The sequence below is a fragment of the Canis lupus genome, chromosome 32, assembly GCF_003254725.2.
Source record: "Canis lupus dingo isolate Sandy chromosome 32, ASM325472v2, whole genome shotgun sequence".
NCBI lineage: Eukaryota > Metazoa > Chordata > Mammalia > Carnivora > Canidae > Canis > Canis lupus.
This window is the reverse complement of record NC_064274.1, coordinates 20309000-20333238: the sequence shown is the minus strand read 5'-3', so window position 1 is coordinate 20333238 and position 24239 is coordinate 20309000. Positions and strand designations below refer to the sequence as shown.

At 34.5% G+C, this 24239-nt stretch overlaps 1 protein-coding gene and 1 pseudogene across 41 annotated transcripts in view; one reads left to right on the top strand and one right to left on the bottom strand.

Annotated features, from left to right (window-relative positions):
• Positions 1–24239, top strand: part of STPG2 (sperm tail PG-rich repeat containing 2) — a 533064-nt gene that overhangs the window by 127515 nt on the left and 381310 nt on the right. For 40 of the 41 annotated variants that reach the window (XR_007407755.1, XR_007407756.1, XR_003126915.3 and 37 more), the window contains 3 exons: positions 8215–8374; positions 14745–14905; positions 23164–23253. Coding sequence is in view for 21 of the 41 variants with exons in the window: in XM_049104919.1 (XP_048960876.1) it covers positions 8215–8374; positions 14745–14905; positions 23164–23253 (411 nt within the window). In the remaining 20 variants the exon portion in view is untranslated. The remainder of the gene's footprint in view (positions 1–8214; positions 8375–14744; positions 14906–23163; positions 23254–24239) is intronic. The other variant, XM_049104917.1, reaches the window with a different exon arrangement.
• Positions 18099–18198, bottom strand: LOC112647483 (U6 spliceosomal RNA; annotated as a pseudogene).

The following is a 24239-nucleotide window of genomic DNA, read 5'->3' as shown; positions in this document are numbered from 1 at the left end:
GTCTTGATGATCACAGCTTTGTAATACAGCTTGAAATCCAGCATTGTGAAGCCACCAGCATTGCTTTTCTTTTGTCCATAGTCCCCTGGCTATTCAGGGTCTTTTCTGATAACACACAAATCTTAAGATGATTTTTCCAACTCTGTGAAGAAAGTCCGTGGTATTTTGATAGGGATTGCATTAAATGTGTAAATTTCCCTGGGTAACATAGACATTTTCACAAGATTAATTCTTCCATCCATGAGCATGGGATTGTTTTCCATCTCTTTGGGTCTCCCTCAATTTCTTTCAGAAGTGTTCTACAGTTTTTAGGGTATATATCCTTTACCTTTTTGGTTAGGTTTATCCCTAGGTATCTTATGCTTTTGGGTGCAATTCTAAATGGGATTGTTTCCTTAATTTCTCTTTCTTCAGTCTTATTGTTAGTGTATAGAAATGCCTCTGATTTCTGGGCATTGATTTTGTATCCTGCTGCATCGCTGAATTGCTGTATGAGTTCTAGCAATCTTGGGGTGGAGTCTTTTGGGTTTTCTATGTACAGTATCTTGTCATCTGCAAAGAGGGAGAGTTTGATTTCTTCTTTGCCAATTTGAATGCCTTTTAATTCTTTTTGTTGTCTGATTGCTGAGGCCAGGATTTCTAGTACTATGTTGAACAATAGTGGTGAGAGTGGACATCTCTGTCGTGTTCCTGATCTTAGGGGAAAGGTTCTCAGTTTATCCCCATTGAAAATGATATTTGCTGTGGGCTTTTCGTATATGGCTTTTAAGATACTGAGGAATGTTGAACTAGCCTTGCATCCTGGGGATAAATCCCACTTGGTCATTGTGAATAATCTTCTTAATGTACTGTTGGATCCTATTGGCTAGTATCTTGTTGAGAATTTTTGCGTCCGTGTTCATCAGGAATATTGATCTATAATTCTCCTTTTTGGTGGGGTCTTTGGTTTTGAAATCAAGGTAATGCTGGACTCATAAAACTAGTTTGGAAGCATTCTCTCCCTTACTATCCTTTGAAACAGCTTTAGTAGCATAGGTATTATTTCTTCTTTAAATGTCAGAATTCCCCTGGGAAACCATTTGGCCCTTGACTTTAGTGTCTTGGGAAGTTTTTGATAACTGCTTCAATTTCCTCACTGGTTGTAGGCCTGTTCAGGTTTTCTATTTCTTCCTGTTCCAGTTTTGGTAATTTGTGGTTTTCCAGAAATGCATCCATTTCTTCTAGATTCCTAATTTGTTGGCATATAGCTGCTCATAATACGTTTTTAAAATCATTTGCATTTCCTTGTTATTGGTTGTGATCTCTCCTCTTGCATTTGTGGTTTTATTAATTTGAGTCTCTTTTCTTTCTAATAAGACTGGGTAGTGGTTTATCGATCTTATTAATTCTTTTAAAGAATCAGCTCCTGGTTTTGTTGATCTGTTCTCAGTTCTTCTGGTATCTATTTCATTGAGTTCTGCTCGAATCTTAATTTCTCTTCTTCTGCCTGGTGTAGGTTTTACTTGCTGTTCTTTTTCCAATTCCATTAGGTGCAAAGTTAGCTTGTGTATTTGAGTTTTTTTCAGTTTTTTGAGGTAGGCTTATACTGCAATGTATTTCTGTTTTAGGACTGCTTTTGCTGTATCTCAATGATGTTAAACAGTTGTATCTTCATTTTCATTAATTTCTCTGAATCTTTTTAATTCTTCCCTAATTTCCTGGTCGACCCATTCATCTTTTAGTAGGATGCTCTTTAATCTCCATGTGTTTGAGTTTCTTCCAAATTTCTTCTTGTAATTGAATTCCAGTTTCAAAGTATTGTGGTTTGAAAATATGCAGGGGAGAATCCCAATATTTTGGTATTGGTTGAAACCTGATTTGTGACCCAGCATGTGGTCTGTTCTGGAGAAAGTTCCATGTGCACTTGAGAAGAATGTATATTCAGTTGTGTTTGGATGGAAAGTTCTGTATATATCTTTGAAATCCATTTGATCCAGTGTATCAATTAAAGCCCTTGTTTCTTTGGTGATGCTCTCCTTAGAAGATCTGTCATTTGCAGAAAGTGCCATGTTGAAGTCTCCTACTATTAGTGTATTATTATTATCTAACATTTCTTTACTTTGGTTATTAAATTGATTGATATACTTGGCAGCTCCTGCATTAGCGGAATAAATATCCATGATTGTTAGGTCTTCTTGTTGGATAGACCTTTTAAGTATGATATAGTGTCTCTCTTCATCTCTTACTACAGTCTTTGAGATATATTTTAATTTATCTGATATGAGGATTGCTACCCTAGCTCCCTTTTGAGGACCATTAAATGGTAAATGGTTCTCTACTCCTTTATTTTCAGGCTGGAGGTGTCCTTAGGTCTAAAATGAGTCTTTTGTAGACAGCAAATAGAGGGGTCTTGCTTTTTTATCCAGTCTGATATTCTGCATATGTTGATGGGATCATTCAGCCCATTCATGTTCAGAGTAACTATTGAAAGATGAATTTAGTGTCATTGTATTACCTATTCAGTTCCTGTTTTTGTGGATTATTTCTTTGGTCTACCTCTTTCTTTGCAGGGTTCCCCTTAATATTTCTTGCAGAGCTGATGTGGTGCTCACATATTCTTTCAGTTTCTGCCTAACTTGGAAGCTCTTTATCTCTCCTATTCTGAGTGACAGCCTTCCTGGATAAAGTATTCTTGGCTGCATGTTCTTCTCATTTAGTACCTTGTATATATCATGCCAGCCCTTTCTGGCCTGCCAGGTCTCTGCGGAGAAGTCTGCTTTTGATCTGATATTTCTCCCATATAAGTTAAGAATCTCTTGTCTCTTGCTCTTTTAAGAATTTTCTGTTCATCTTTGGAAGTTTCAAGTTTCGCTATTAAATGTCAACGTGTTGAACAGTTTTTATTGATTTTTTTTTTAGGCGGGGGCCTTCTCCATCTCTTGGATCTGAATGCCTGTTTCCCTCCCCATAGGGAAGTTCTCAGCTATGACTTTTCAAATATACTTTGTGATCATCTCTCCCTCTTGGCTTCTTCTGGAACCCCAATTATACGTAAATTCGTCCTTCTTAGGATATCATGTATTTTCCTAAGCTTTTCCTCATGGTCTCTTAATTGTTTTTCTCTTTTTTCCTCAGCTTCCTTTCTTACAATCAACTTGTTCTTCTATGTCACCCACTCTCTCTTCCACCGCATTAACCTTAGGAGTTAGGATATCCAGTTTGGACTGAGTCTCATTTAGTTTATTTTTAATTTTGGCCTGATTAGATCTCAGTTCTTCAGTAGCAAAGTCTCTAGAGTCCTTTATGCTTTTTTTCCAGAGCCACCAGTAGCTTTATAATTGTGCTTCTGAATTGGCTTTTGACATTGAATTGAAATCCATATTCTATAACTCTGTGGCAGAGAGTACTGTTTCTGGTTCTTTCTTTTCTGGTGCATTCTTCCTTCTAGTCATTTTGTTCAGTACAGAGTGGTTGTGTTATTGGGCTGAGTCAAAAATATCAACCACGACCTAATAAAATCCACCCTAGATTATTCCAAAAATGTCAGAGACCAGAAAATGATAAAGAAGAGCAGAACAAAATAAAACAAAAGGACCACTAAAGTGAAAAACGAATTTAAAACAAAGTGGTAAAAAATAAAAGGCCAAAAACCCCAAAGAAGAAGAAACAAGTAAAAGAAAAAAAAAAGTAAAGAGGAAAAACAGAAAAAGGAAAAAAAGGGGGGGGAGGGCGCTGAGGGATAGTGGTGGTGAAGATGTGGTAGTGGAGAGAGAATGTTTTCTATCTGAGGGATCCTAGAGCGTGATCCTTTTGGTTTTGAGTGTATTTTGTTCTGTATGTTAGAAGATGCTCAATCCCAAATTTATATAAACCAGCAATACTTATAGAAGGCCCCAACATTGATCACCACAACATAAACAAGACATAAGAGGGGGGCAGAATGGGAAGGAAGAGAGTATATAATTTCATAGAATAAACCAGCATGGTATTCCACTTGGTGTATGATGGTCATGTTTTAGAAGGCATTAGCTTCTGTCATTGTAGTCAGAACTAGACAAAGAAAACAAAAAACACAAAACAAAACCTATATCTCATATATCTCCCCAAATTAAATTGAGTACATTGAAGGGAATCCAGGACTCAAAAATATATCTAAGACATGTAATTGTAGAAATATGAAAGTCAAAAAGGAAAAAACTTAAAAATGAAGAGCTGGTAAAATATTGTAGTTAAGGTGGGGAAAGAAAAAAAATGCTGGAAATTTTTAGTCTTATATAAAAATGAGTTGTAATGGAAAAAGGAAAAAAAATGGGGGATTCTCTAGTTCTCTGTATTATTTTCCCTTGGTCCTGGAGCTTTTCAGTGCTGCTTGGTCAAGAACTTGCTCTTCCCTTGTACTTCCAGCTGTCTTCTCAGGGAAAGGTCTGCTGTGCTGATTCTTAGATGTCTGTGTCTGGGCTGAGATGACCCTCCCATCACCAGGTGCGGGGCTCAGTATGAGCTGTTTCTTTTGGGAGGCCTTTGTTCCCTAGTGGCCCCACCTCTCCCAGGCACAGGATGAAACTAGGAGGAAAAACAACAATGGTGGTGCCAAATTTCCAGCTCTGGAGTTGAGCTCCCTGTGAGTAACTGATGCAGTCTCCCAGTCTGCACTGGCCTAGATGCTCCTGGGTCTGACACAGGTGCACTGATCTGCACTGCTTAGGGGTGCCCAGTGGCAGGAGAGTTTTCACTGTTCTATGCCCTACTCACTTCTGCCTGTTCCAGAGGAATGCAGGATTGCAGCTTTGTCCATTTGGAAACCCTGGGATCTGGGGCCCTGTGCCACTGGACCCGCTCCTGGAGGCTGCCTCTCCCGCAGGGAATGGGGCATGGCCACCCCCATCTGGAGCTGGCCCAACTAACTGATTGGCTTCTCCCAAATATCCTGGAGGGCTGCAGCCCTTTGCTGTTATCAGACAGGAGTTTGTGGTGAGCTTTCCTCCCAGATGCCCCTCCTCTTATAGTGACTCTGGGAATCCTGAGGCCTCACTGCCCCTCCTTGGATTTTGTCTGATTTCTCTGCTATTGTTCCAAAGCCCTTTTCCATCAGGGAAAACTCTGGCACGGATTTTTAAAGTTCCCACTTCTCCAGGGCTGGGCTATCCTGTCCCAGAGTTTTATACTGCTCTGCTTTAGCATGGTGCTCCTCCCTCACTTTATTCTTTTTTATTTATTTATTTTTTTCCGCCTTCTACCTGGTTAGAAGCAAAAACTTTTCTCTCTGTAGCATTCCAGGTGTTCTCACTTTAAATCTCAGGTCAAATTTATAGGTGTTCAGGATGTTTTGAAAGTTATCTAGGTAAAGTTGTGGGATCAGGTGTGTTGAGGACCCCTACTCTTCTGCCACCTTGCCCCTCCTCCCAAATGTTATAAACTTGGACTATTTTCCTCCAGTGGTGTAGAATCCATGGGGTAGAAGGGAAATGAAGGCAGAGGCACGTCTTCAAGTATACTTTTTAAAATACATATTTGTCTTTTTGAAGCATGTCAATGTCCTACATATTCAAATAAAAATAAGTGGATAAGAATGAGAAGGCTTAAAATAAAAGCCCTAAACCTGAAAGCGAATGGAAACAAATATGCCATTATATTGTAAGTGAATACTTTTAACCATATTGAAGACATGGGACAGAAACATCCATGTAACGTCAGTATTTTACTACATCAGTCTTGGATAGGATAGAGTTGGAAGGGATAGTGAGTGCAAGAATTACAAATGAATTCTGAATTATTTTTAGGAAGTTGGTTTATTATAATAGTATGGGTGAAGCAGTAAGAAACTATTTTAGGTGTATTATCCTAAGCAAAAACGTCAATATTGTGAACCAGAGTTTTCACTTGGAAGAAGGTACATACAAATTTGGATTAGGAGAGATAAAAATGAACCTTGTATGATAGATTTGAATTGAAGGTTTGATATGAACTCTTGACTTCCTAAAGTATATATGTATAGGTATCTCCATGAGTATGTGTGTGTGTATAGATATGGGTATAGGTATGGATAGTTAGATATACAGATATATATCCTAGCTTAGTAAATAAGCCAAGAAATAGGGACTGGACAAAGTAGGTGGAAGATGAACCTGTAACATCTTGTTATGTCACAAAATAAGAAAAGTCTCAAAAAATAAGAAAAAGATGACGACACATCATAGGGACATATGAACCAACTTGAAGGGATCCCTACTGGTAAAAAAAAATAGTGATCAATTATAAATATCAAAACTGGCATTCATATTTTCTTTTTTTTATTTAAAAATATTTTATTTATTCATGAGGGACAGAGAGAGAGAGAGAGAGAGAGAGGGGCAGAGAGGCAGAGACACAGGCAGAGGGAGAAGCAGTCTCCATGCAGGGAGCCTGACATGGGACTCAATCCCGGGTCTCCAGGATCATGCCTTGGGCCGAAGTCGGCACTAAACTCCTGAGCCACCTGGGCTGCCTGCATTCATATTTTCATATGGATTATAAATACAAAAGTAGATAAATAATGAAATGAATAATTGGGAGAGAAGAGAGGGCTCTTGCTTACTGATAAATGTAGAGGGAGTATTCAATTTTATAAAATTAAAATGACAATTGAGGTTCAAGAACATGTATCTCTACATATGATACTCTGAGAAAGCTACATCACCTATTTAGTATGTTGTCCAGAAATGCATAATGTGAATATAATCATGAGGAAGCATCAGAGAAGTCCTAACTAATGAAAGTTTTATTATACAAAGGTGGGGTGCTATATTCTTCCAAAGTTACAGAATACAAAGGAAGGTTTAAGAAATGTTCTAATATTAAAGGAGGCTAAAAGCAATATCTGAACCTAGACTAGATTATATACTAAAGGGAGAAAATGCAACAAGGTGTTATTAGATCAGCTGATAGATTTGGAATGTGAATAGTTGATTAGGTAAAAATATATCATTGGTACGTTTACTAAAGTTGGTAACTGTGCTTCAGATATGTAAAAAAAAATCCATACTTTTAGTAAATATACACCAAAGTATTTGAGGGTAAAAGGCCATAATATATATAACTTCCTATTAAATGGTTGTATATACATGCTGCATGTCTGTGTGTGTGTGCATATGTGTGCACATAGACACACTCAGGGAGATAGAGAGGAAGGAATGGACGTAAAGAAAGAGACAGAAACAGTGTGGACAAATTAAAAAAACAAATGATATGTTAGCAATGGGTGACTCTGGGTAAACATTATACATGTATTTTATGAATTATTTTTATTCATGCAATTTTTTTTTGTAAATTTGAAATTGTTTTATTTTTACTTTTTTAAAGATTTTATTTATTTATTCATGAGAGACACAGAGAGAAAGAGAGAGGCAGAGACACAGGCAGATGGAGAAGCAGGCTCCATGCAGGGAGTCCAATGTGGGACTCAATCCCAGGACTCCAGGATCACGCCCTGGGTCAAAGGCAGGCACTAAACCACTGAGCCACCCAGGGATCCCCATAAATTTGAAATTAATACCAAATAAAAAGTTTCAAAATATACAATACTATATTTTATGAGTTCAGTTATACCTATAGATACATATATATTATATATTAAGCTAAATATAAATTTATAATAAACTTTTTGTGTTCATAATATAATAAGTTTAATATTATAAGCTAAACCAGATTTATATATCACTTAAATCTAAGATTTTTAAAGCTATTTAATGATATTGTTGAGTTAATTGAATATATATGTCATGGAACTTTGTCAATTTGTGAATTTTATTACATAGAAGAAACCATGTTAGACCATATAGTTTTTTATTTGTTATTTTAACTTGCAGAATAATTTAAATGTGAAGATTATACATATGTTATTATCTAGAATCTCATCTTGAGATGATTTCCTCCAAAATGTCTATTTGGCTTAGTAAAGTACGTAATGCATTACTGTATTTATATATATATATATATATTAATATATATATATAGCTGATTTTACGCAATGCATTACTGTATTAATATATATATTAATATATATATAGCTGATTTTACTAAAAGCTATATATTTTATGTTTTGATAGGTACAATATCTTAATTCATCTCTATTTTTTTACTCCATGAAGAAATAAACTCCAAATATTATATTGACTAAGAAGGCAGCTTTTAACTCATGAAATATCAAAATGTACTATGGTACATTTCTTATTGGCTTATTTTCCTGTTCTTTACCAGAGATTTGTACCTATGAAATCAATCACTCCAGCTCCTGGCACATATAATGAATCTCGAACTGCTTTTAATTCCTTGAAGAAAGCACCAGGACTGAAAAGTACCCCATTTGGTCAAAGTGCTGCTCGATTCACACAAGACTGTAGGACAGAGGAAATGCCAGGTTAGTAATTAATCCATATATTTATATAGCTTAATATTCTTAACAAGATGGATGTACCAGAAAGCACAATTTTTTTTTGTTCTATGATTTGTGTTGTTATTTTGAGTCACATTTTTAAAGTATTGACTATACACTAAACACAGATTAAAAATAATGTGCAATTTTAATAAGATTTCAATTTAACATGTCACATATCTTTAATGGTAATTTTCTGTTGTTTTCCTTTATTCAGTAAATTTCCTAATTGCTCTTTATGGATGAACATATATATCAACTACATGGTTATTGCCAGTAATTTAACTTATGACATACACTTTTGTTAAAATTTTATTTTGGGGATATCCTAGCACATATTCTAGTATTCTCATGGGATATTCTAGTATACAGAATTAAGAGTCTAGCACAAAAATAACTTCTATAAATGTTAACATATAGTTATGTGTTGCTGCATACCAAATTTAGTGGCTTAAAAACAGAGTTTTCTATTGTATCTTATTATTTTGTGGGATAGCTAGAAGGCAGAGCTCAGATGAGACTGTCATTCAGAGTGCATTGCTCCCCCCAGGTAGCTGGTCTTTTAATTTGGTAGCTCAGGGCTCTATAGGATGTGGCAAGTTGGTACAAGGCTTCTTATTTCCTAATGTCAGAAGTTCCACATTCTGTTAATCAGGTCACTCAGGGCAGCACATTTTGAACAGAAGAACTTGACACTTCATCTGTCAATGACATGGGTAGTAAAGAATTTGTGGCCATCTTTAATTTACTATAGACTACACTTTTCCCACAAAATATTTACAGTTGTCCTATATGCCTTCTCAAGGCCTTCAAGTTTCATGTAATATGGTATAATCTTGAAGTCCAGGATCTTGTCATCTAAGTCCTATATCTCTATAGGTGAGAATTCTTGGGTGTGATACTTTATTTATTTATTTTAAAAATATTTTATTTATTTATTCATGAGAGACACAAGGAGAGAGGCAGAGACATAGGCAGAGGGATAAGCAGGTTCCCTGCAGGGAGCCCCATGTGGGACTTGATCCTGGGATTCCAGTATCACACCCTGAGCCGAAGGCAGATGTTCAACCCCTGAGCCACCCAGGCATCTTGGGTGTGGTACTTCAGATTAGCTTCTTGAGTATGACTTCCCTCTGTCAGAAGAGCTCTGAACTAAAGACACATTATCTGCCTTTCACATCTCAAAACACAGCAATAGGAGAAAGATAGAATAATCATACTAGATGCTTTTATTCAGAAAAGAGAAAACTGGAGGCCTGTAACAGTTATAGGCCCATAGCAATTATGAAATCCAACCAGGGAGTTTTTGTAATTTCCCCATTAGGACCCAGTTGGGCTCCCTGGGAATGACTTTCCAAGTTTTTGTTTTGTTTTGTTTTACCTTTTGGGCTTTTGTTTCCATCTTTTGAATCATCCTTCCTTTTCTATAAGAAATAGGCTGTGTTTCTGGCTAACTTGCTTACACCAAGCCCCACTCCACATGCTCTGGCAGGACTGCCCTTCTCAGTCAAGCTTGCCTCAGTCCCAGCATGGCAGGCCCTTCCCCCAGAAGACCAGCACAAACCCCTGCCTACACCATATCTCTTACCCAGAGAGTTTTACAGGGCTTCAGTTCTGGCAGAATTGGTGTCAGGTCTCATTTCATAAGCAGACTAGAGTGCACCTAGTTAAAACTCACTACATTCAGTCGAGGGACCAAACACTGTCCATAGCAGACAAGGAGAGCCTCTACAGACAACTGACCTGAAGAATAGAGCAACCAAAACACAACAGCAGACAGAGCACATGCAGCACACACCAGAGATATTCCTTGAAGCACCAGGCCCTGGGCATTAAATGACTTCTTCATAAGGCTGTTACTTTCAGGAGCAGGAGACATAACTGGCTTTTCTAAGAAGACAGAGACTTAGACAAAATGCCAAGACAGAGGAATTTATTCCAAATGAAAGAACAAGATAAGGCTATGGCCAGGGATCTAAGCAAAACAGATACAAGTAACGTGCCTAATGGAGAATTTAAAGCAGCAATAATACTGATACTCACTGGATTTGAGAAAAGAATGGAAGACATTAGGGGGACCTTTACCACTGAGATAAAAGAGTTAAAAAAGACTGAATCAGAAATGAGGAATATAATAAATGAGATTGAAAATGGGCTTGATGCAGTTAATGGCAGGCCAGAAGAAGCAGAGGAATTAATTAGTGACCTAGAAGACAAAATAATGGAAAATAATGAAGCTGAACCAAAAGAGAGAAAGAATAATTATGGGACATGAAAGTAGACTTTGGGAATTCAGTGACTCCAATAGATATAATAAAATTCACATTATAGAAGTCCCAGAAGAAGAAGAGAGAGAAAAGGGAACAGGAAATTTATTTCAGGAAATAATAGCAGAAAACTTTCCTAATCAGGGAAAGGAAACAGACATCCAGATCCATTAGGCACAGAGAACTCCCATCAAAATCAACAAAAGTAGGCCCACACCAAGACATATTGTAGTTAAATTTACAAAATATAGCGATAAAGAAACAATCTTAAAAGCAGCAAGACAAAAGGAAGTCCTTAACTTACCAGGGAAGACCCATAAGGCTAGCTGGACATTTCTCAAACAGAACCTTATCAAGCCAGAAGGAAGTGGCATGATATATTCAAAGTGCTAAATGGAAAAAATCTCAGAGTACTCTATCCAGTAAGACTGTCATTCAGAATAGGAGAGATAAAGAGCTTCCCAGAGAAACAAAAACTAAAAGAGTTCATGACCACTACACCAAGAAATATTAAAGGGAACTTTTGAGTGCTAAAGAGAGACCAAAAGTGAGGAAGACAGTTAAGTATGACAGTGACAAAAAAAACAATGACAAAACAAGTAATAAATGGCAATAAATACATATCTATCAATAATTACTTTGTGAATATAAGTGGACTAAATGCTCCAATCTAAGCTGTAGGGTGTCAGAATGGCTAAACAAACAAGAGCTATCTATATGCTGCCTACAAGAAGCTCCTTTTAGATCAATGACAGCTGCAGATTGAAAGTGAGGAGGTGGAGAAACATTTATCATGCAAATGGACGTCAAAAGAAAGCCAGAGTAGCAATACTTATGTGGATGAACTTTATTTATTTATTTATTTATTTATTTATTTATTTATTTATTTATTTATGTGAGAAGGAGAGAGCAAGAGTCAGCATGGGAGGAAGGGGGAGGGAGGGAGTGAGGGAGGGAGAGAGAGAGAGAGAGAGAGAGAGAAACTCAAACAGATTCCAAGCTGATTACAGAGCTAGACTTTAGGCTTGATCTCACGACCCTGAAATCATGACCTGAGCCGAAGCCGGGAGTTGGATACTTGACTGACTGCACCACCTAGGTGCCCCCAAACTATATTTATTTTTATTTTTTAAAGATTTTTTATTTATTCATGAGAGACACACAGAGGCAGAGACGTAGACAGAGGGAGAAGCAGGCTCCCCATGGGCAGCCCTATGTGGAACTTGATCCCAGGACCCCAGGATCATGCCCTGAGCTGGAGGCAGATGCTCAACCACTGAGCCACCCAGGTGCCTCCCAAACTAGACTTTAAAGTAAGGACTCGAAAAAGAAACAGAAAAGAGCATTATATAACCATAAAAGGGACAATCAAACAAGATATAGCAATTGTAAATATTTATGTACCCAACGTGAGAGTACAATGACAATGACAATATATAAAACAATGACAAATATAAAGAACTAATTGATAATAACATAATGGTAGTGGGGGATTTTAATACCCTGTTGACATTAATGGGTAGATCATCTAAATAGAAAATAAATGAGGAAACAATGGTTTTGAATGACACAATGGTCCTGATGGACTTAACAGATATATACAGAACGTTCCATCCTAGGACAGCAGAACATATATTCTTTTTTAGTGTACATGGAAGATTCTCCAGAATAGGTCACAAAACAGGTTCAACAAATACAAAACAATTAAAATTATACCATGCACCTTTTCTTACCACAATACTATGAAACTAGAAGTCAACCAGAAGAACAAATTTGGAAAGACCACAAATAAATGGAAGTTAAGCAACATGCTACTGTAGGTTGAGCGAATCAACCAGGAAATCAAAGAAGAAATTAAAAAATACATAGAAACAAATGAAAATAAAAACACAATGGTGCAAAACCTTTGGGATGCATCAAAGGTGGTCCTAAGAGGGAAGTATGTAGCAATACAGATCTACCTCAAGAAGCAAGAAAAAAAAATCTCAAAGAAAAAAGCTGTGTTTGCAGTTGGAGCTTTCTCAGCCTGCTTCTTGCCTATGGAAGATTAGGGCTCTATAGCCACTTTTCATTTTGCACTGTTGATGCCTATGGAAGATTAGGCTCTATAGCCACTTTTCATTTGCACTGTTGATGTCTCTTTCTTTCAAAGTTTGTACAATTCCATATGAAAACTTTGTAGGTATCTTATTGTATTAGAATCAAATACCCTGGATAAAAGCCACACTCAAATGTACTTCTTAGGAAAACCCTTGTCTACTTTGGGTCATCTTTGGTAGTGCTGGTAGTTTCAATACTCCTAGATTCTTTTTTTTTTTTTTTTTTAAGATTTTATTTATTTATTTATGAGACACACACAGAGAGAGAGAGAGAGAGGCAGAGACATAGGCAGAGGGAGAAGCAAGCTCCTCGCCGGGAGCCTGATGTGGGACTGGATCCAGAACCCTGGTATCACACCCTGAGCCGAAGGCAGATGCTCAGCCACTGAGCCACCCAGGTGCCCCTCAATGCTCCTAGATTCTAAGGTCATTGACATATGGTCTTAAAATTCTTAGAAGCCTTTCCTTTAACTGAGAGATTCTTCTGAGTTCTTAACAAAGGTTCTTACAGCGAAACCCTGGATTTGGTCTTTGATCTCTCAAGGCCATTTCTTGCTTTGAGAGTTTTTTGCTATATGGAGAGATGCGATGAAAAAGAGTTTTACTTTCAGACCAGAAAATTTTGATTTCTTTTCATTTCTTATAAATTCCCCTTGAAAACAACAGTTTTAACTCATCTCTTTCTTTCCATACCTTTTTATACATGGATAAAAACAACTGGTTGGCACTTTTGATATTCAGACTGGAAACTTTCTTAGCTAAAAACTACTTATTTAAGTATTTTCTTCATTATCTCAAGCATTAGTTTTGTTAAAATCTCTGCCATTCTATTATACAAGTTATCTTTTCTCCAACCTCTGGTAACATTTCCTCCTGTCCTTTAAGCCATCATCTGTCCTCTTATGGCCCTTTTTCTGAGTCTTGAGGTATTCTAGCTTCTGAGCCATTGCTTAATCTCAAACCATTGCTGTAAGTTTTGTTATGGTAATTTGTTATGGTAAGTCTATTCTGGTACAAAATTATTTACTACTCATGCCATTGAGAAGTTGAGTCTTTTATTTTCCTTTCCAATCTTGGCTCCTCTGGTGTCTTTTTTGACCAGTAGCATGCAGTGGAAGTGATATTTTAGCCCTTCTTAGACAAAGTCATTCCAGGCCCAAATTGATTTCTAATGTTACTACATCAACTCTTCAATACTTTTTAGCATCGAGAATTAATTTTTCTTTTCTTTTCTTTTCTTTTCTTTTCTTTTCTTTTCTTTTCTTTTCTTTTCTTTTCTTTTCTTTCTTTCTTTCTTTCTTTCTTTCTTTCTTTCTTTCTTTCTTTCAGTATAATTTACACAGAAAATAATAATTTACACAGTAAAATAATTAATTTTAAGTGTGTAGTTTGATGAGTTTTGACAAATGTATGTAAGTCAGGTAACCACCACTACAATTAAATTTTGGAACATTTCCATCATTTTAAAAATGCTCTCTCATTCCCCTCTGCAGTTAATCTCCACCCATTCCAGGCTACTGTTTCTGCCACTATGATATTGCATTTTCTGGAACTTCATATAAATAGAATCATACATTAGTCTGGATTTTATCTATTTTCTTTCACTTGGCATCATGTTTTTGAGGATCATTCATGTTGTTGCATTTATATTTCCTTTTTATTGCTGAATAGTATTCTGTTGCATGGGTTTGGCACTTCTTTTTTTTTTTTTTTTTGGTTTGGCGCATTTTTAAAAATTCACCAGCTGATGGATGTTGGGTTGTTTTCATTTTTCTTGAGAAAATACCCAGGAGTAGAATTTTGGGCCATATACTAAGTATTTGTTTAACTTTATAAAAATTTGACAAATTATTTCTCTAAATGTCGTATCATTTTACATTCCTGCTAGCAGTATATGAGAGTTCTTTCTAAAAACAATTATTTAATTTAAGGTTACTTAGTTTTAAAAAATTAAAAGCATGTTTAATATGATATTCCTCATGATTTTAGGTCCTGGGTTTTATAATATCCTAAACAATACTATAATTGACAAGGTTAGCAATACCTGCTTGAAGAAACAAAAGAAAAGTGCATTTGGTTCTTCTGTTCCTCGGACTCTCTTCCTGGTTCAGAAAGAAGCTTGTAGTTCTCCTGGTCCTGCTGATTATCAGGTAATTTGTGAATACCAAAATAATGTTCTTTAAATCTAATACCAAGACTTAGGACTTAAAAAATTTGCTTGTGACATATATGCCTCATTATTATAAGCCATACTACTATTATTATTTTTAAAGATTTTACTTATTTATGAAAGAGCGAGTGAGCACAGGGAGGAGCAGAGGGAGAGGGATAAGCAGACTCTGCATTGAGCGTGGAGCCCAATGTGCATCTCAGTGTCACAACCCTGCAGTCAACATGAGCTGAAACTAAGAATCAGATGCTTAAATGACTGAGCCACCCAGGTGCCTCAAGCCATACATTATTATTGAAATTATTTGTATGTGGTAATTTATGGCATAAGAATAAACATTAATTTGGTTTGCAACTATGTTTATAATTTCTTTTTAATGGTGGATCTTATTCTCTATCTCTTTGAGGATCTTATGTGTATTTCTTTAACTTCATTCTAAATTTGTTCTATTAAAATAAATAAATAAATAAATAAATAAATAAATAAATAAATAAATAGAATTCCTCCACTTTTTCTGAGAGTAATTTAGATCTCCTTAAAATGCTCTTTGTGGTTTTATAATTTTGTGTAGAAGTCTTACCCATTTTTATTAGATTTATTCCTTTTTTTTTTTTTTTAAAAAAAAGAAATTCTATTAGTTTATTCATGAAAGACCCACAGAGAAAGCAGAGACATAGGCAGAGGGAGAAGCAGGCTCCCTATGGAGAGCCTGATGTGAAATTTGATCTCAGAACCTCAGGATCACAACCTGAGCCAAAGGCAGAAGTTAAACTGCTGAGCCACCCAAGCATCCCAGATTTATTCCTTTGTGTTTAGTATTTTGTGTTTTTTATTCTAATGGTATCTTTCAAATATTTTCATTGTTTAGCTTTCTGCTATTGGTATAAAGAAATATCATAGTCTTTAGTAAAGATTTGCTTTACCAGTTATCTATACTTCTTGATAAATTAAGTGATTAATTCTACTAATTTATTAATAGTTCTAAAAAAATTTTCTCAAGTACAGTTGTGCCACCTGTGAATGACAGTTTATATTTTTTCTCCAAGTAGTTCATCTTTATATATATTTTTGCTTTACTGGACTTCTTCATCCCAAAACAAATCTCAGTAATTCATAGAAATTAAAAAATATCCAGTACCTGAGGATAAAAGTCACAGTATATGGCATCCATTAAAAAAATTAGTAGATATGCAAAGAAGCAGGAAAATATAACCTAGAATTGGGGGTTGGGGGTGGGAAACAATCAATAGAAAAAGACCAGAAATTATACAGATGCTAGAATTAGTAAAGGCATTCAACAGTTATTATAACTAGATTCCACATGTTCAAGAAGGTAGAAGAAAGATTGGACATATTGAGTTGAGAAATGGCACAAATAGAAGGGACAAACTGAAGTTCTAGAGAGATGGCAAGTATAACATTTTTTAAGAGGTGCACTATCACTAACAGATTAGAAAGTTCAGAAGAAAAGATTAGTGAACCTGAAGACACTGATAGAAACTATCTGAAATGAATCACTGAAAAAAAGGACAAAAATAATGAATAAAGTATCAGTGAACTATGAGACAATTTGAAGTGGCCTACGATATGTGTAAATAGTGTCCTTGAAGGAAAAAAAAATATTTTAAGAAACAATGGCTGAAAATTTCCTAACTTTGATAAGAGCTAAAACCCTACATATCTATGAAGCTCAACATGCCTGCAGCACAGAAGACGTTAAGGAAATTATGCCAAGGCATATTGTAACCAAACTGACTAGAATGGTTAAAAAAAATTCTTAAAAGCAACCAGAGAACAAGGATACATAGCATTGAGGAACAAAGTTAAAAATGACAGCATATTGCTTGTTGGAAGTCAAAAGACAGCAGTGCACCTTTTGTAAGTATTGAAAGAAAATACTTGTCAAGCTATAATTCTATGGCAGGCTAAAATATCTTGAAAAATGAGAACAAAACTGAAGACTTTTATATATATATAAAATTTATATATATATATATATATATATATATATATATATATATATATATGCTGAAATATTCATCGTTCAAAGATCTGAAGTATAAGAAATGTTAAAGGAAGTCTTCCAAGCAGAGGAAAATGTTACCAGGTGGAATCTGGATATATATAAATTTATACAGAATATCAAAGATGATAACTATGTGAGTAAATGTTAAATCTTATGTTGGATTTTTCATTTTATTGAAAGAGAATGTCTTACATGTTTTTAATTTCCTGATAATTTACTTTCACAAAAGTAGAGGATGCTAAGGGAGGAACTCATATCTTAGCTTAATTTTGACTAAATAAGGAGAACTAATGAAATAGAATGGAAGAATCTTGTGCAAACAGTGGTCATGTTATTTTACAGTTTAAAATTATCAAGAAGAGATTCTGGACATTGTTAGATATGTACCAGGAATTTAGATATTCCCTATTTCAAAATGATCAGCAGAAACAAGAAATGTTTTTAAGATCAGAGACTCTAAGAGTTCACTAACCTAGAAGAGTTGACAGGAAGATAATCTCATGAAGAAATTCTGACAATGCAGTTTTGGCTACACATGAAACTTTGTAGAGAACATTTTAAAAAGAACATTGTAATATATGTATGTAAATTTATTATTTATTCTTTCTCCTAAAGAATTTGAGAAAGTTGAATGTACATATGGAAAAATAAAAGTAGCTAACAATAAGGGTAGAATAGAAGTTAAATGTTGGGGAAGTTTGAATATAGTTGCCAAATTATGAAAGGACATGTACAAAACAGTGAAAACATGGTATTTATTCTATAGTAGTAACTCAGGAAATTATAACTGAATAAATGAATATGAGAGAGAGGCATAGAACTATACTCCAGGAAGTTTAAAGAGAAGGACAATTTAGTGTAAAAATACTACAGAAAATTAAAACTAGCTTGTAGAAATTTGGCTTGGCAAAACAAAATGTAGCAAAAAGGAACTCTGTACCAGTGGAGTAGATGATATGGGGAATAATAGAGTCACTGAAATGCTGAATTGGATTGGACAATTGGATTTGTCCTTCCTAACAGAGAAAATTATTTTCAACCCAGAAAGGAGAATATGTAGAATACATATGGTTTATAGGAAATTGAATCCTAAGATTTTTATGGTGGTAATGTAAGAATATTCTGGTGCTTTAAAACAGTTTTTTTAATAAATGAAATGAAGTTAAATTTAGATGTCATTTTTGCACAGGGTGCTAATCTTCTCTGTGTTCTCCAAGTTTTAGTATATGTGCTGCCAAAGTTATCACTCCTAGTTCTTTAAATTAGTTAAAAACTTAAGATATAGCTGAAATAGATCTCATTGTAATGAAAGAACAGCTGTAAATAATCTGTAATCTCAAGAGTTGCTTAAGATTTGTAGGCATAAAAGAAAAATTGAATAAAGGTTTTCTTATTTAAGCAAAATTAAAATTTTACAAAGTGAGATTTTTATGAATTCTTACAAAATTTTATTTACATATATGTTCTAATATGGTAAAAAATGTATAACATTAAATTTACCATCTTAACCATGTTTCAGTGCTGATATATTTGAAATGCATCATGAACAAAAGTAATTTTTACAATATTTTTGTTGTATTTTGTTTCTTTTTTTTTTTTTTTTTTTAAACATTTTTATTTATTTATGACAGTCACAGAGAGAGAGAGAGGCAGGGACATAGGCAGAGGGAGAAGCAGGCTCCATGCACCGAGAGCCCGACGTGGGATTCGATCCCGGGTCTCCAGGACCGCGCCCTGGGCCAAAGGCAGGCGCCAAACCGCTGTGCCACCCAGGGATCCCTGTATTTTGTTTCAAATGTACTAGAAGTTCATTATTCTAAGTAACCTGACATTTAGATTCAAGAGAATTATTAGAATTATAACTTGCAAGCAATTTTTACAAAACCCTCATTATAATCTTTATTCTCTACTGAAGATAATGAGGCAGTATAGCTTAGTGATTATAAGCATGATCTCTGGTGTCAGAGTATTTGAGTATATTTTCTTGCTCTGTCACTGAACTTCTGTAAGTTATTTAAACTCTATGCTTTGGTAAGATGGAGGTCATCATAGGTTATACCTCAAAGCATTATTGTGAATGCTAAATGAATCAATACATTTAAATACTTTAAATAGCTTCTGGCACATAGTACAAACTTAGTAACTTTTGTTATTATTATTGACAATTGAAAACTACCATAGGTTTAATCCAGACTCTTAGTTTATGTAAAATTTAACAAACTGTAATCAAGAGTGAAAGATATACCCTAAGCACATCTTAGTTTTAAAAATCCAGTCATAAACTGTGTTGAACTGCAGTATTAACCCATTAATATTTAATGTGATTACTGATACATTTGTGTGTGTAGAAACCAGATTGTTTCATATATTCTTTTGGCTTGCTTGTTTTAGCATTTTTTTCTTACCTCACCTTCTTTTATGAATTAGTCAAATATTTTATATTACTCTATTTCATCTATTTCTATAACATTTTTAGTTGTATATTGTTTTATAGCCTTTTAGTGGTGGTCACCAAATTTACAATTTGTATCCTTTTTGCAGTTTAATAAAAGGATTACTTTTACCACTTTCTTGATAATGCTAACTTAAAACATTTTAGCTCCATTTTGCTACCTCCTATTTTATTCATTATTGTCATACATTTTAAGTTTATGTATACTTTAAACCCTTTGGGGATCCCTGGGTGGCGCAGCGGTTTGGCGCCTGCCTTTGGCCCAGGGCGCGATCCTGGAGACCCGGGATCGAATCCCACGTCAGGCTCCCGGTGCATGGAGCCTGCTTCTCCCTCTGCCTATGTCTCTGCCTCTCTCTCTCTCTGTGACTATCATAAATAAATAAAAATTAAAAAAAAAAACTTTAAACCCTTTGAATATTATTGTTTTGTACAGTCAATATTTATTTATATTTACCAAAACATTTACCTTCTCTTTTATGCTTTGTTTCTTTCTGCATTTCTGTGTTTCTGTATCAATCATCTTTCTTCTGCCTGAAAAAACCCCTCTAGTGCTTCTTTTGGTTAAGGCCTGTTAATGATGAATTATTGTAGTTTTGTCTGAAAATGTCTTTATTTTGTCATTTTTAATTTGGGGGGTTGGGTTTTTATGTTGGTAGTTATTTTCTTTCAGTACTTTAAAGATGTTATTCTATTGTTTTAAGCCTTCTGTTATTTATACTGAGAAGTACATTGTCAAGTTTGTTTCTTCTTTGAAAGCAAATGTCTTTTTTTTTGGGGGGGGGTCTATTCAATGTGTCAGAAGTGTGGTTCTCTTTATACTTATTTGTCTGAGGTTTGCAGTTGGGTCTTTCATAATTTTAAATAATTTTTACTATTATATCTTCATAAATTTCTTCTGTCACATTCTTTCTGCATATCTTTTGGAGACTCTAAGAAATAGATATGGTACACCTATTTACTGTGACTCAACCATCTCTTATAGTACCTAAGTATCGTGTTTTCTTTTTTATTTTATTTTATTTTATTTTTTTAATTGTGCTTCAGTTTAGATATCTTCTTCGGGCATATCTTTCAATTAACTAATCTTTTAATCTTTTTTTAAAAACTGTGTTTCAAATCCTATTACACTGATCTATTTTTAAATTTCAGATATTCTATTTTTCAGTTCTAGAATGAATTCTATTTAAATACTTACAGCGATTTTACTTCTCAGGAGAAATTCTCCATGTTTTTAGCTCTTCTTTTTCATTATTTTCTTGTTTTCTTGAACACATTAATTATACTAATTTTAAAGTTCTGTGTATTAATTCCAGTACCTACATCACCTATTAGTCTGTTGTTATTTTCTGTTATGTTTTTTCTCTTGAGTTTTGATCATGCATGTCTATCTTTTGGCATGCCCTCTAATTTTTAATGAAATGCCATATGTTGCATGTAACCTAGAGACTTTAAATGGTGTTATGTTCGACTAGAGAGATTTTATACTTTCCTTTGCATGGCAGATGGAAATCTGAGGTTATCTTAATCCAGTCATTATTATAGTGATTATATTTTTTCTAGGGCTTAGTTTACCTCTGGTTTGTTAATTTTCTTAAGTAGTTCTCTAGAGATTTTAGCTGTAAGCCTGATGTGGTCAAGACCTCTGTCAAGTTCTGAACTTCAGTCTTTAATACATTTGTGTTTTGGCTTAGATTTTTAGCATCACCCCATCACTTATCCAATGGCAAAAAGGTTCCTAGGGAAAATTATGTGTTTTTGAGGCTCCTCAAACCTGAAATTTTGCCATTCTGGCTTAATAAGACCACAGTAAGCTTTTTCTCAGCTCTTTAACAGCAGCCTCACCAGGTCAAAACTGAAATTCTTTCTTTGTTGCCTGTTATGAGTAAATGCCACCAGGGAGAAAGCACCTACAAAATGATAGCTTATCTTTCAGAAGTTCTACCCTATTTAGAATCTTAGCCTCTTTTGTCTATGCTGACAACTCAAAGTTAGAGGCATCCACAACTCTATGAGGCCTTTAAAAATAGGATTTTCTTATATTTTATCTGTATTTAAATTATTTTTGGTAAAAATGTGGTTTTCTGCAAACTTACTGCCTCTAAAATCCATGTCATCCAATGACTGATTTGTTTTCTGAACTTCTACCCATAGACAGTAAAAATTATAAAATGTGGGTGCCTGGGTGGCTCAGTTAAGTGTCTGCCTTCAGCACAGATCATGATTCAGTGTCCTGCGTTTGAGTCCTTTATGAAGCTCTACATCAGGCATCTGGCTCCCTGCTCAGCGGGGAGTCTGTTTCTTCCTCTCTTCCTGTCCCTTCCTCTCACTTGTGCTTTCACTCTCTCTCACTGTCTCTCTCTCAAATAAAATCTTTTAAAAAATTTTAAGATGCTTTCAAGAACTTCTTTATTCTATAATTTCTAGTACCACATACCTGATAATAAAATTATAAAAGTGAATTATTTTTTCATCATCAACAAATATAAAATCACACAAAATAATAATGTTCAGATACTCTGTATTTGAAGGTTTTCACAAGATGTGACTGGATTTCTGTTTTTTAAAGTGGTAAAATCAGTTTTCCTTTGGGTGACTAGATAGAATTAGTATTAGGAAAAGTGTGGAGAAGCACTAGTTCAGCATTTAGGGTAGAGAGGCATATAGTTTCAAAGATACAGCATGTGAGGGATGGAGTTTTTAGTAGATTACTATTCCTCATAAAGTGAACAAAGAGGTATCTAATTATTCTACTTGGTATCAAATTCTAAATTACTAAATATGCATACCAAATTCTGGAATAGAAACAGTGAAGTGTGTAAAAATGGGAAAATAAATTCTCTTCTCTTTTGTATACACAAAGAATGTTACTACTGTTTATACAGTTTAAAATATTAAGTGAATGCAAATGACTAAATTGTATGATGAATCAGAAGCATAATATCACAAGGATTAATTAATTGCTAATTAAATTTTTAGATTACCAGCTTCATGTAGCCTATTAATTTACATTCTCAATGCACGTAATGATTTACAATATTCAAGAGAGTGTGGATCATTTTGTTTAGAAAATTTATTAATGTAGGATTTCTACATAATAAATTTAAGTAGTTACTGTTAATATATTTTTAAGTTATGTATTAATAATTTAATACTAACAAATAATACTATGATTGGCTAAATATCATATATATTATTTATATATGTGTTACGAAGCAACACAAATTGATGTCTAAATTTGACATTACAGTATGGTAACTCACTCTTAATGTGTTTATTTTTTTATTTTTAAGATATTTATTTATTTATTTATTTATTTATTTATTTATTTATTCATGAGAGACAAAGAGAGAGAGAGGCAGAGACACAGGCAGAGGGAGAAACAGGCTCCATGCAGGGAACCCGATGCGGGACTTGATCCCAGGACCCCAGGATCACGCCCTGGGCCAAAGGCAGGTGCTAAACCGCTGAGCCACCCAGGGATCCCCTCTTAATGTGTTTAAATAATGTATGTAGATCCATCCTACTTTTCTAGAGTTCTTATAATCAACTCTTTTTAAATTTTAGTATCTCATTGACTTAAAGTCTTTTACTTTTATATCCCACTTAAAATTTATAATAAATACGTCTATCTCCAATGATAGAACAACCTTGATATATTTTCTTGCAAATTTATTATTTTTTGTGCCACTTGAATTGATAATTAGGAATGATACATACTTTTTATCCCTTCTTTCAACATGCTTTTTGGAATTCACAGGTTAGAATTTCTGATGAACTGCCTGACTTGACTAACTACTATACTGCTTTCTTGTCAAGAACACAAAAATCTACTAAACTGTCAGATATGGTAAGAAGACTCCTCTATAACCAAACTTATTTGTAATCTAGGAATCATGGAAAAGACTGTATAATCTGAACAGTATATTAGGATCTGAGAGAGGTACCTGGTAGGCTGTTGTAACATCTTTGGCTAGCATGTACTTCCTTATTTTTAAAGTTGAACAAAATTCTTGAAGGCTAAGCAGAAAAGTCTAGCATTGCTCTGGGAGAGACTATTACATGGAACATCTCCTGTTGGGCCAGAGAACATCTGTTTTTAGGATATATAGGAAAATATAATCATGTTGTGTATGAAGTAGAAGGTTTACTTTAGGTTCAGCTCAGTTTATTTATCAGTGTAAATTTTTTCTTTTCAGTTTAAATCCATCTTGTACCTAAGACTCTTCAGTGCCCTGTTTTAATCCATGCTAAATTTGTATTTTAAACTGTTGATAAGAATTTTTCTAACTAAATTTCCATTTTATAAATACCTACTATTGAATAAGTTGAAATAAGTAAAGGAGATGAAATTTAAAAATGAATACTTGACTGTTTCATTCAGAATAAATTTACTAAAAGATCAATTTGAATTTTGCAGTTAAAAAGTTAGCTTTCCATGTGTAGGTATTGTTAAAATGAATTTTTATAGAAATTGGGCTGTCATTATATTATTAATAACAAATTATCAAAACAAGCTCATCAACCAGGTTTTAAAGTTTAGCCATCAACTTGAGAAGTAGCATTGCTTGCTGAAATAAAATTTTAGTAGGTGCACAATGCCAAGAGTTGAATTATAATGTTTTTAGTGGTGAGGTAACTGATAGAAAATTAGGAAGAACTAATTTAAAGAAAGGACAAATGCAAGCTAGTTAAATTGATATCTGGGAATGTCTAAGATGTCAAAGAAACTAATTTGATGAGAGCTATCAGAAATGCTATCAGACATTAGCATCAGGTTCTATGATTTTTTTTTGTCGCTGTAAGTTCAAAGAGAGTTTAAAATCATCCAGCAGT